Source organism: Mirounga angustirostris, unplaced genomic scaffold (genome assembly GCF_029215605.1).
Source record: "Mirounga angustirostris isolate CCGP_5_RB_7025 unplaced genomic scaffold, mMirAng1.0.hap1 SCAF_4, whole genome shotgun sequence".
NCBI classification, from domain to species: domain Eukaryota; kingdom Metazoa; phylum Chordata; class Mammalia; order Carnivora; family Phocidae; genus Mirounga; species Mirounga angustirostris.
The window spans coordinates 74,070,178-74,084,025 of NW_026991712.1; the positions used below are offsets into that span (position 1 = coordinate 74,070,178).

A 13,848-nucleotide genomic window follows, 5' to 3' on the forward strand; every position below is an offset into this window, starting at 1 on the left:
AGGGTAAAATGGAAAATATTGTCTTTACCAATAAAAGGCATTCTGACTGGTACATCTACAATATAATTATTTCACAGTAATTTTTCTAGGAGTTAGATATAACTCAGGTGAAGTATTTCTCCTGTTCCTTTAAATAGTGATTTACTTAGAGGAAGCGACATTGGCAGCAAAAGCTGAAGTTTTCTCTGGGGGAATAGTGTTGGTTGGGGAGGAGAGAGGAGGAGTGGGGAGGAGAGAGGAGGAGTGGGGAGGAGAGAAGAGGGCAGATTAAGAGAACCAAGCAGAGCTGAAACCATAGCAAAAATCTGTTAGGATAGGTCTAGCAGAAAACCAAAAGCAAAGTCAGAGGCAAACTTTAATACCAGTTCAACCATCAATTTAGAAAGATCTGAAAAACAGGAATACTACCTATTTCCCTCAATAGTGTATTTTGTGAGCCATAAAGAGAATAATTTTAAAAAAATCTCTGAGAAGGTGGGGTACTTTCTTTTCCCTTTCTCCCACCTTTTAGAGGGTTGCCTGGACTTGGGTGCTTTGGATAAAGGAGTGGAGATGTCCTCTTCAATGTGTGGGGGTTTTTCCAGGTCTGTTGCAAAATAGTTAATGAATTACTATTTTATTCAACAACTATTTACTGAGCGCTTAGAGGTTTTTGTCCCAGGCAGTGGAGTGCAGCAAAAACAAAATAATCTCTGCCTTCATGAAGGCTGGGAGAGTCAGATGACAGACAAATAAAACATGTGTGCACCATTCCTGATATTGGAGGAAAAGGTGAATCTATATCAAAATACAATGAGAAAACTTGTTTCTATTCAGTGTTTAGAGAGAAAATAAAAAAAAAAACAAAACTTAGTATGTTACTTTCACATGTTCTAATTAAAAACAATTTCTAACTTTAGCCTTTTTGTACTTTTAAAGGTTAGCATTATGGAATTGAAAAGACTATAAGGTTATGTAGTTTAAATCAGTAATGCTTTGCTTCAATCAAATGGCCAAATTAAGGCCATTAACTTCCAACTGTCTTTATTTTTCACCAGTAGGTATAACTGGCAAAATGTTATTTGATTCCTTCCCCTTTCTTAAAGTTTAATAAATTGAGAGAGAGGAGGAGGAAAAGAGGGGGTGAGACAGGGGAAGGAGAGAAAAACATAGGTAGATAAATAGATAAAGGTTAACAACGGCTCTGGATTACACGCTATGTTTTTGGCATATTACCCAAGTATACTAACAAGATTTACCAAAAGAAATCCCAATTATTTTGGATTGGCACTAGAACTAAGGCTGGAACTCTCATCAACTAGATTTTATAATAGTTGTTCCTTGGGGACTGGGAAAGGAGAAACGGGTAACTATTATTTTTACTAAAAGGGATAACTTTAGTAAAAATGAAAGGCATTGAAGATTTAAGAGCCAACTAAACATTCAAAAGTGCATTTCTTTCTTTCTTTTTAAAAGTAAATTCTACACCCAACATGGGATTTGAACTCATGACCGACCCTGAGATCAAGAGTCGCACGCTCTACTGACTGAGAGCCAGCCAGGCACCCCTGCATTTTTTTCAAAAGCAAACTGATTTGAAGTAAAAATGTATGGTACCTGAATGAGAGACAATAACCACCAAACTGGAACCTAATGGAAAAACATGTAATCAATATCAAGGACAGGAACACTTTATTGTAAGAAAGATACAGAAAAATTAGAGCACTGAAAAACAGTCCTATTACTACATTGGAGAAGTGGTTATATCGCAATATGCAAAAACTTGCTTAGACACAAATTACATCAGGTGAAAATGAAGAGTATTTTTTATGGGGTCTATGGATTTCTGCCAATTAGGGACTGGAGTAGCAAGCACCTGAACGATTATTGGCTGTGATTAGAAACGAGTGTCCAACAGGCAAGTACCTTATCTACAGTTCCTTTCGCCTTCATGTTCCTTTTCTGACATCCAACTAATAATTACACACAAGTCAAAGTAAGCTGGATAAAGTATTTCTGATGAACAGGTTCTCCGGGAGATAAAAGGATATATTTTTTATCAGTAGAAAACCAGGCAACACTCAAAACTTATACTTATTAAGATTAGTTCTATTTATCTGCACATGGTAAACAGAAATGAGATTTTTATGTGTAAGTGAATGAATCTTGGGCGCCTGGGTGGCTCAGTCGTTAAGCGTCTGCCTTCAGCTCAGGTCATGATCCCAGGGTCCTGGGATCAAGCCCTGCATCGGGCTCCCTGCTTCTCTCTCTCCCACTCCCTCTGCTTGTGTTCCCTCTCTCACTGTTTCTGTCAAATAAATAAATAAAATCTTTAAAAAAAATTTTTTTTTAAGTGAATGAATCTTGTTTTTTGTGCTAATAGTTTTTCAGATAATTTGAATGCTACCTCAGGCTCTCAGGTATCATTTCCTGTTTCCTTTTTTCCAAATATTTACTTGTTGATTAAAAGAAGTATGATTTTTAAAAGCCACCATTATCAACAGGGCGGCAGTGGGCATATGTCAAAAAAAATTCTCCTGGGCATTAAAAGTTTACCTGCATTAGTCTCTTAGGAGAAGGCTACCAAAAATCAGTTCACTAAGCTTTACTTCTTACCTGTTCTCAGAGCTGGAATCTGGAAACTGGAAACATGAAGACTGTTCTTAAATTTAACTAGTTACATAAAGCACAACAGACCAGAGAATCAGGAAGTCCCCAGCTGTTAGCACAGGACTTGTTCGTAGCACTATGTGTGGTATCCTTCTATTTATCTACATCATTTACTGAAAAAATTTACCCAAAGGGACGAAGAAAATATAAGCTTATGTTCAGAAGCATTTGTGCCTTTCCAATTCCACTTACGAGGCCAGGTGCACAGCCCCTGTGGAGAATGAGAATATACAGAGTACAAGAACGAACAACACTGCGCTATTGTCCAACAGCAAACTTCACAAGGGAAAAGCCAGCTAATAAACGTGAGAAGCTGGTCAACTATGTCCTTAACTGCAACGCATGTACTAAGCGGTAGGTTTTGCTAGGAACAGAGGTGGTCTGCGAACCTGGGTACCAGTTACTAGACGAGATGAGAGAATACCTGTGGCAGACAAAGCTCAGCAGCAAGTGCCTTCTAGTTTGTGGTGAATTTTTAGCTTTCTTTTGCTTTTCTCACCAATCAAGAATGGAACAGAACTGATTCAGCAGAAATTCTTCATAATTCCTTTTGCTTCTCTTGTCACCTCAACTTCTATTCACTGCTCCCAATTTCAGGGTGGGCTAACTCAGTGATAAGAGATGGATCTGTTCCTTTTGGTAATGAATCCCTTATCAGTGGGAGACCGTAAGGCACTGCCACTGTGAAAGAGAATGACCAGGCACATCACTGAACTCCCCTTTTCACTCTTCTGTAACTTTAGGCTGGTTTATAACCTGACTTGTCTACTCTAGCTGCTGTGATAATCCAATGAAATGTGCTGGGAGGTCCCAAACTCTTAAGTATGCCATTCAGACAAGAAACATTTATTGAACATTTATAATTAAAAATTATTTGTCTTGTGGGCGCCTGGGTGGCTCAGTCGTTAAGCGTCTGCCTTCGGCTCAGGTCATGATCCCAGGGTCCTGGGATCGAGTCCCACATCGGGCTCCCTGCTCAGCGGGAAGCCTGCTTCTCCCTCTCCCACTCCCCCTGCTTGTGTACCTGCTCTCGCTATGTCTCTCTCTGTCAAATAAATAAATAAAAAATCTTTTAAAAAAAATTATTTGTCTTGTATACAGATGCAGGGTACTGGTCCTTTGTAGGATGAATGTACTTTTGAGTGTTCGGAGTCTGGTTATTTTCAGGTTCAACAGTTTTAGAGTTTACTATTCCTACATGTACCAGAAGTCCAATCCAGTTCTTGGTCCACCTGTTATTCTCTCCTTCTTCTGGTATCTACACATGGACTAAGGGTCCTCCACTTTTGGGATGACTTTGTCATACTTACCATGTGGACAGAGTTTTGGCTATCTGATAGTGCTGCCCTTAGACCAGATTTCTACTATGGAAATTTCATTTAGAAGAATTTGACACAAATTTCTTATCACTCTTAATATTTAGAAACCAGTAAGCCTGGAATAAACTTTTCATTTATTAAATAACTAGATATTACAATAGCTTATAATTAATATTTGCAAAGAAATTAGTGGTAAATTTTTCTTGTACTCAGCTAAAAACAAATGCTAATGAACTGAATTTAATTATATTTAAAATATTTTTCCAAATAACAATATTTCCTAATAGTTTCCATATTGATAAATAGCTTTAATTATTCAATTGCATAGTTGTATTCTTCTATGTGGTTTTGGAAATGTTACTATAAATAAGTCCTCCTTTCCTTCCCTTCTCCTTCCCTGCCTGGCTACCTACCTAATGAAATAAGTTATGAGAAGTGTGATGACTGCTCTAATTAGGGGAACCTGCCCCTTCTCAGATATGACGTACTGGTTTCAGTGGGAACTTCAAGAACTCTGCCCACCAGAAAGAGGAGCCCTCTTGATTAAATCTCACAATTTCTATACTTAAGGATACAACTTAAACAATTGCAGGTTAAGTTTTACCTGGTATTAGGTCAATTTGCAAGTACTTTCCTGTTTTATCAGGAAATAAAATAGGTGGGGCTTGGCCTACTTGTTACTATGATGTCTGTGTGGGGTAAGTCACAGAAGGTGGAGCATGTCTACTAGACAAGTGCCAGGAGTTACATGATATAGGGCCACCTCCCAATTCACTTTTCAACACAGTTCTTAGGGATGTTGCTCAGTGTTGCCCTGCTTTCTATACTGGTTTAAACAAATTACAAAGGAAAGAGTTTTAAGTTAATTTGACCTGAAAAGCATAAATGCTATCACTTTTCTGACTCCAAATATTTTAAGAGAGAAGGATAAGGAGGTGCTGGGTCACACCAAGCCCCAGCCACTCCTCCCTGCATTCCAGTATCTGCCTAGGAGACAGGGCTCCTTCTGGTTTGAGCTTCCACCCACAGGGACGTCATACAAACATTCTACTCTGCTCAGAGACCTCTATCCATACTGTGTATATTTACTTTTTAAAACAGAAGTTTTCCATATTTGGAATGCCTGGTGGATCCAAAGCTAGTATTGGCTGCAATTGTATGACTGTTAAAGGAAAGAAATGAAAGAAAACACAGCAAGAAACACGCATCCAGTAGATAAATATATATACCCTGGGCCCTCTGAACTGAAGCTAATCAGTTCCAAAGGTTCACTTGTGATTTCCCTCCAAAGAGCCTAGCACAAAAAGACTTCCTAAATTAGTTAGTTGTTGAGTTGGATAGTTGAGAGTTTGGGTAACAAGGGAATATGTGTCCTGGAGTAACCCCCACACAGAAAAAGGGAGTAAAAGACTGAGATAATAGGGGACCTAGAAAAATATTTTACTAGATACAGAGAACAATTGGCCTCATCTCCCACGTGGAGAGACTACAGGACAAGCTGTATCTGTATTGGGCCCACATTCAGTTCAGTTACCCCAAATATAAATATTCTCCAGAGTATAAACCTCCCTGGATGAGAAATTAACTGTTCTTTATAGACATTTCTATGGGAAAAATGCAGCCCGAGCTTCAAAAAGCCAACTCATAAACTTGAGGAACCCAGCCCATTTGTAAGTTCAGGTCGCTGTGACATTCTAAATGTTCCTTAACAAAAAAACTGACTTCTCTGTAACGCTGCTCTCATTCTTGCAGTTCTGCGTTTTCTCTCATTCTAAAAATCCTACATATGGATAGATTTTCTTCATTTTAAAAAGAAAAGCTGACTTCCTTCTGTAATTTGATCCCAATACCAAACAATATAATGTACTTGAAATCTCATTTCCTTTTTGACTTTTATTATTCTTCAGTGTCATTACTCCCTCTACAGGTAGAAGATGTAAAATCACCAACCTTGATTCTAGTAGGTTTTTGAAGTAAACCAAAAACACAAGTTAAAGAAAAAAGTTAACTTCCTCCTTGGGCAAGTGTTAATTTAACTAGAAAAAATGTACTCATTGTAACTTTTGCAATAAGTAGGAAATTTCCTATTGTCATTCAAGTATCCAAGTCAGCCCATCTAATATTTAATACAAGGATCATATAACCTCTTATGAGACTAGTTATAGAGCATAATATTTACATGGGCAAATAAGAATTATGGAATCAACAGGCTCAACCTTATCTGGAGTCTAGGATGCAGATCAGAGTCACATAAGTAGCAGGTATGGCTTAATATCAAATTTGATATAAAAAATAAAAGATAGTAAAAAGGCAACCCATGGAATGGGGAAAAATATGGGCAAAGCATATACTGACAAGGGATTAATACCCAGAATATATGTATGTGAATAGACGGTCAACATCACTAGTAATCAGGGAAATGCAAATCAAAACTACAATAAGATACCATTTCATACCCATTAGGATGGCTATTATTACAAAACAACAACAAACAAAAAACAAATGTTAGCGAGAATGTGGAGAAACTGCGAACGTGGAGAAACTGCAACTCTTAAAGAACTGCCAGTAGGAATGTAAAATGGTTCAGCTGCCATGGAGAACAGTATGATGGGTCCTCAAGAAACTAAGCAGAATTACTCTATGATTCAGCAGTTTCGCTTCTGGCTATATACCCAAAAGAACTGAAAGCAGGAATAGACACTGTGCGCCCATAGCAGCATTATTCACATCAGCCAGAAGGTGAAAATAACCCAAAATGTCCACGGATGAATGGATAAACAAAAGGTAGCATATACATACTCAGCTTTAAAAAGGAAGGAAATTCTGACACATGTTCAAACATGGATGGACTTTTAGGGTATTACACTCAGTGAAAAAAGCTAGATAAAAAAGGACAAATGCTGTAAGATTCTACTTATTTGGGGTTCCTAGAATAGTCAAATTCATGGAGACCGTGGAATGGCGGTGGCCAGGTAATGGGGAGTCAGTGTTTAAAAGTATAGAGTTTCAAAGTAGAGAGTTTCAGCATGGGAAGATGAAGAAGTTCTGAGAAGGATGGTGGGGATGCTTGCACAACAATGTGAATGTATGTAATGCCACTAAACTGCATGTTTTGTTAGGTGTCTCTTACCACAATTAAAAAAAAAGCCACTCAGGCAATTCCAATTAGCAGCCAAAGCTGAGAGCCAGTGTCCCAAAGACCAAGGAAATAAGCCAAGATCGGGAGAGTGCGACAAACTGATACAAGAATATGTCCTTTCAAGCGAGTATATGTTTCTGATAAGAGAAAGAGAAAAATATATTATCTGGGATTCTATCATTTCATAAATATAAAACCTTCTATTCTATCCTCTAGAGAAAAGATGTCATCTTTCCATACTGGCCCTCTTCAAAGTGTTAGTAACATTTACATTCTTCTCACAAAAACTTTGTAACAGGATCTTCAAAGTCACATACACGGGACTTTATTGAGAGTTTATGGGCTAGAGGTACTGAGTATCCACATACTCATTTATGCCTCAGAACTGTCGCCAGACAGCTAGTAAGTGGCAGGGCTGAGACTCAACTAGGTCTGTTAGACTCTTAATATCTCTCTCTCTCTCGTTTTGAGCCCATTAACTGAACATTATTCACATATGCTCACTTTCATATCACTGGTGCTCTTGCCACCTTCTCAACTCCTATAATCGAAGCTTCTTTAAAGTCCAGTTTTCGTTCGAGATCATTAGAGCCTTTCCTGAGGTCATCACAATGAGAGAGCCAGACATTTAATCTCCACCTTTTTAATGAGAAGGTTGCATTGTTACTTACGTCCCCATGACCAAAGCCCTAGGAAGATGCTGACACAACAGAGGGAAACCAAACAAAAGAAACCTCTGGAGACCCAGGATGGTCTGAATGTGTGTGTGCAGGATGAAGGGGAGTGCCTCTGCCTAGGGCAGGAGGGAAGTGCTTGTGCTTGTGAGAAGCTAAGACAGGAAGAAAGAAAACAAGAACTTAGAAATTCTGCTCTCAGGGCGCCTGAGTGGCTCAGTTGGTGAAGCGGCCAACTCTTGATTTCGGCTCAGGTCATGATCTCAGGGTCGTGAGACTGAGTCCCGCATCAGGTTCTGCACTCAGACAGGAGTCTGCTTGAGATTCTCTCTCTCTCTCCCCCTGCTTGTGTTCTCTCTCTAAAATAAATTAAAAAAAAAATAAAAGAAATTCTGCTCTTGGTGCTCCCTCTCAATCACCCTGCATTTGGTATATGCTGCCTCACTTACAAAAACTGGGAACGCTGGTCTATGTTCAGGAGCAAAGGTAGGGCAGTCTGAAAAGAAATCCTGCTGTGAAGAGCTGAGAGCAACAGGTGGGAACTAATCCCTGATATCCACTGTCTCACTCTTCCTTCTCCACACCAGTGAGCTGATGAATGACGGTAGAAGATTAAAGCGTACAGCCTTTAAATCTGCTTTTGTCCAGCTCCTCCTCAAAGGTGAGGAGTTGTGTCCTGAGACACCTGTAGTCTTGTGGGACCTGGGCTGGCAACCCCACAGCTTACCTACTTTCATCCCTTGAGGTTATCACTGGGGCTAACACAGACTGCAGCAGTGGTTCTCAACCCAGGCTGCACATTAGAATGATCTGGCACCTTTAAAAAACTGGTTAGATCAATTTCTGAGGTGGGACTCAGTTACAGTTTTTACAAGGGTCCCCAGGGACCCTAAACACAGCCTGTCTCCTTCTGCATTACTTGAGAATAGCCAATACACAGTAAGACAAGATATTTGAGGACAAGTATTTCATGGAAGAAAAACAAAATGGATTCTAAATTATATGAAATTCAGAAAGGATAGACCAGATTAGGAATTTAAACTTCTTAAAATAACAGTAAGAGATTTAGAGTGTAAAAGAAGAAAACAAAAAACAGTACAGAGATATTAAGTCTAAAGAATATAATAGTTGAACTAAAAAACACAATAGATGAGATAGATAATAGAACACATATACCTGAAGGAGCAGCTAGTTGGAAGACCAGATCTCCCAGAAGAAAAAGGAAGAGAAAAAGCACCAGGAAATACAGTTATGAAAGACTAATGTCCACATAAGTGATGCTCCAGAAAAAGGAATAAAAGCGGTGAGAAATTTAGTTCAATAGATAATGAGAGAGAATTTCTTCAGAACAAGATGAAAAAGGTCAGAACGACAGGGTCAGCTCTCAGTATCAAATAGGAGAGAAAGAAAAACCTCGGAGCTAGTAACACTACAGTAAAATTTAAAATATAAAAAGACAAAAGATTTTCAACAGAATGCTTATTACACATTAGATATGCAGTGTTTATAGAAAGCAAATCAACAAAAACATGAAGACATCATCGAATCTTTATGAGGCAGTTATACCAAATCCAATTCTACGAGAAAAAAATAACATTATTAAATAAGTGTTTATGGGAAGAATGGCATAAGGACATTTAACTCATTCAACTATTAGTCAAGTGTCCTATATCCCAAGACTATAGTTAAAATTGCTTCTGGCCAAATTAAAGTTTTATCTGTCTGTATATTTCTATTTAGGCTCCTCTTTCGAGGAATACCTAAAACCTCTACTCCCAAGATAGGTCTCAATAAAGACAGATCTTGGCTAGTTTAGGCATGTGCATTTGAAACACAACATACTACCCTTTCCATGTTATCCTTTCAGAACATATAATTAAAAGCCCAAAGGGTTCTAATTTATGTATATGTCCTCCGGGAGTTGTGGAGATGAAGTGGATGAAACAGGCATGGATTTAATTGCCAAACACCCCCAGTTTTCTAGTAATAGTCAAAAAGCCAGAGACTTCTCATAAATACGTTCTCAAAGGAAGGCCTTGTATCTTTTTTCTGCGCATTTTTTTAAGTTATGCCGGAGGCTCATAGAAGTTCTTTACTAGTGGCTTACCTGGTCAATATCAGCATTTCTTGGAAGAAAATAAACAATATTATTAGTGATCTTCCGGGAAAGCCTGAAGATTTCAAAGGTGGACAACAGTTAAGGAACGATAACAAAAACAGCAGTTAATTTCTGATCAGAGATAGGTTCTTATGTCATAACCCAAATGTATTTTGATATGTAACTAAGAGACACACATTTAGATCCTCTAATGGAACCTAAAAGAGAATTAAGTAGCAGATTTTGTAATTCAGATGGGTCAGAGATTGGAAGTTAAGCCTATTCATTCGTTTATCCTTGTGGAAAGCAGCCAAGAGTCAGAAATACACTTTCTCTTTCTGCCATTTCCTAATTATGAAAATAGAACAGGAAAGCATAATACTACCTCTTTCCAGTAAAGAATAAAGACAAGTAAATCTGGTCGTTGTGGATTACATTCTAAATTTTAATTAGCAATTTAGAAACATGCTTCCTGTTAGAGTCAAACAGATGATTCCTCTGGGGAGGAGAGATAAAGAAAGGGACAAATAATAAAAACTATTCTTTATGAAAGAAGGGTTAGCTTCAGTATCTTGGAAGAGTGACAGGAAACATTTGAAGATGCAAAGAGAATTAGCACAAGCCAGTGTAAGCTGAAGAAAAGTTAAGGGATGGTCACCTAGAGTCTACGGACAGGTCTTGAGGAAACTCCCAATTTCCAAGACAATAATTTCAAGCAATTAATATTTCCTAATTCTTGTTTTCTAATGATAAAATTGGACAGTACCCGAAGGAAATATGACTTCACATCTGCCATTCCTCTTGGAAATCAACTACTACTTAATTTTTACATACTGGCTTTTTATGTAAAATAAACTGGAATCCCACTTCACTAATCCCTCTATGAAACACACACACACAACACACACAGTCACTCACATGCACACCTTTCTCTCCATAACCACTGTTCGAGTAAACTCTCAGCCTTCCAAAGGATATCCATCAGGAGACATCATGGTCCTGATGTCAAAGGTCTCCGCAGTAGCATAGTCTGGTCCTCCCCAAGGGGGGCTAAGAAACACAACATCAGCCTTTAAATGTGAAGCCAGCAGGAGGAAATCTCCACAGATGAATTCTATCTTGTCTGCTACTCCATAAACTTCTGCATTATTGCGAGCAAGATCAATCTTCACAGGATCAATATCAATGGCAATCACTAAAAGTGGGAAAAGAAGAGTCAATGACACTGACCTATAGAACAGTTCATCTTCTGAGCAATCTGATTTTTTTCTCGGTCTAAGAACTTTTTTTTTCTTAAAGATTTTATTTATTTGACAGAGAGAGACACAGCAAGAGAGGGAACACAAGCAGGGGGAGTGGGAGAGGGAACACAAGCAGGGGGAGTGGGAGAGGGAGAAGCGATGCGGGGCTCGATCCCAGGACCCTGGATCATGACCTGAGCCAAAGGCAGACGCTTAACAACTGAGCCACCCAGGCGCCCCGGTATAAGAACTTAAAGACTAAGGAAGTTTGGCACATATACCAGAGATAAAGACCTTAACTAAAAATTTTAATCTAAATTAGAAAGATTCACTTGTGTAGTACCAAGAAAATGTGACTGAAGGACCTGGCTTTCAAAGCTGTGTCACTCAGCTTTTCCAGAGTAAGTAGTGACAGTTGCCACATAGTATCTACTGAGAGTTGAACACATGCTCAGCACTTGCTCTGAACAGCCTGAGCAGCAAACACTTGGAAAGGTCACTGACTACATGTCAAGCCTGTAACACTAGGATTTCAGAAACGACCGATTTCCTAAAATGAGATGCAGCCTCCAAAGAAAGACAAATTTGACAACTTCTACAGAAAAGCAAATTAAAACACATTTTGACAAACCCATATAGCCAGCTTATGAAGAAGAAATGTAAAAACATCTGCCGATAATGTTTAATGAGACATCTTAGGAAGAGGGAACCGACAACGTTATGTTTTCATCGAATGGGTTTTCATTTAATTTATTGCAATTTCATAATTAGCAATGCAAACATAAGTTAATTTTAGCTCACTCCTATCTGGCACTCAATAACTCAAATGCACCTGTATGTGCACCAGTGTGCTGGTGGCAATATTTTATATTTGGAAGGGCTAAATGGAACCCTGATGCATACACCATGGTTGTCATGGAAACATAGTTGTTTTCTAGAAAATGACGTTTTTTAAAATTTGTTAACTTTTGAGAAATAATGCACTAAATAAATCACTTGAACAATGAATATACGCTCCAATTACATGTTGAAATCATGCGTTTACAATGCTATTTTTTCTGTTCTAAGTAAACTAACATTCGTAAGAGAAAAGATGAAAATGTCCTTTTTAGCTATTCAATCTGCTCCATTTGTAGTACAGAGACAGATGGAAAGATATGCTGACAACACTAGAAACTCAATAGGAAAATGATTTTCAACATCAAATATATTCAGTCAATCCTCCTGTTTTCATCTTTATTTCTCTTACAGGCTGCTTTGTTTTTAGGCCTAACAGAATGTAAACACTCAGTCTATCATGTAAATGAAATGCTGGCAAATGCTGGATGACATTATACAGAACTGCACTGTCCAGTAATGGTAGCCACTAGCCATACGTGGTTATTATCTTTAAACTGATTAAAATGAAATAAAGAATTTAGATCCTCAGTCGCACTGCCACATTTTTTAAAGACTTATTTATTAATTTGAGAGAGAGTATGCGTCTGTACCCATGAGCCGGGGGAGGGGGAGAGGGAGAGGGAAAGAGAATTCTCAAGCAGATTCTCCACTGAGCGTGGAGCCTGACACAGGGCTCTATCCCAGGACCCCGAGATCATGGCCTGAGCTGAAATCAAGAGTTGGCTGCTTAACCCACTGAGCTACCCAGACACCCCCACACTGCCAAATTTCAAATGCCCAAAAGCCACATGTGGCTAGTGGCTATCATACTGGACAGTGCAGATACACAACATTTCCATCATCACAGAAAATTCTACTGGATAGCAGTAACACTGAAGTACACAGAAAGGGAAAAAAATCTTTAACATCGAAGTGCAAAACTTTGTGGATTCTCTAACCATTCAGTTGAGCATATGCCTAGACAACAATTGGGTCTGGGAGAACATGACAGAAGTAGCCTTCCTTTAGCTTTGGACCCACATTAGATATTTTTCTTTACCAAATGTGTACTAAGCTACAGAAAGCCTTGGCAAGAGACCTATATTCATAGAAATATAAATCTACAATATGGATGGTTTCCATAATATTTTGAAAAAATTTCCAAATCTATTTGCTACTGTATCATAGGGCAGATATTTTAATTGTCATGTTACGATACAATGTCAAAATGAAGACAAATTTGAAAAATTTTGAGGAAAAAATCATTTTCATGCAATAAACACTGATTTGAGCTCACAGGACTGGATAATCTGGCAAGCGCAGAGAGCTTTGAGAGTAAATAATGAATTTACGGAAAACAGGAAAATAAGTCCTATTCCAGTTATGTGAAGACAACTTTCATTCAGGCTATTAGGAGACCATATAAGGTGAGAAGCGTCATGCCCTAGGGCATGATTTAATAGGGGTTACATACAGTTCATCAACATGGGTCTGGGTCTTCAATGTTAAGTTTTCCTTCACCATTTTCTAGCTTCTATATTATGCTTCCAGAATCATACTTTCCTAGTTAATATTAAAAACTTTATATAAATTAATGAGACTTAACTGTAATTCACTGAAATGGAAGCTATTTGTATAATACAAAGATGTTGGGGAAAAAAAGCATCTTCAGAGTATGACTTAACAATTGATATCTTTGAAAAATCACATATACTACACTTTTAAAAGAATTTAAAAAGAACAGGGATATCAGAAAAAACGGAGTAAAAATCCTGGCTTCATGACTCAGCTATGCCCATTTGGGCAGATCATCCAATTTTATAGTTTTCTTTTCCTTAGGAAATAGCAC

The 13,848-nt window shown here is 38.2% G+C and overlaps 1 protein-coding gene across 9 annotated transcripts in view; it reads right to left on the bottom strand.

Moving 5' to 3' along the window:
* The window catches only part of TGS1 (trimethylguanosine synthase 1), a 39,005-nt gene that overhangs the window by 1,508 nt on the left and 23,649 nt on the right, over positions 1 to 13,848 (bottom strand). For 4 of the 9 annotated variants that reach the window (XM_064588317.1, XM_045896541.3, XM_045896540.3 and 1 more), the window contains 3 exons: positions 10,858 to 11,074; positions 9,889 to 9,967; positions 1,597 to 1,629 (listed from right to left, as the gene is read on the bottom strand). The exons of 1 other annotated variant lie outside the window; for it this stretch is intronic. In XM_064588317.1, coding sequence (XP_064444387.1) covers positions 1,597 to 1,629; positions 9,889 to 9,967; positions 10,858 to 11,074 — 329 coding nt within the window. Of the gene's footprint in view, positions 1 to 504; positions 587 to 1,596; positions 1,630 to 7,098; positions 8,141 to 9,888; positions 9,968 to 10,857; positions 11,075 to 13,848 lie in introns of those variants that run through there. 4 more of the 9 variants (XR_010410707.1, XM_064588316.1, XM_054512614.2 and 1 more) reach the window with 4 other exon arrangements.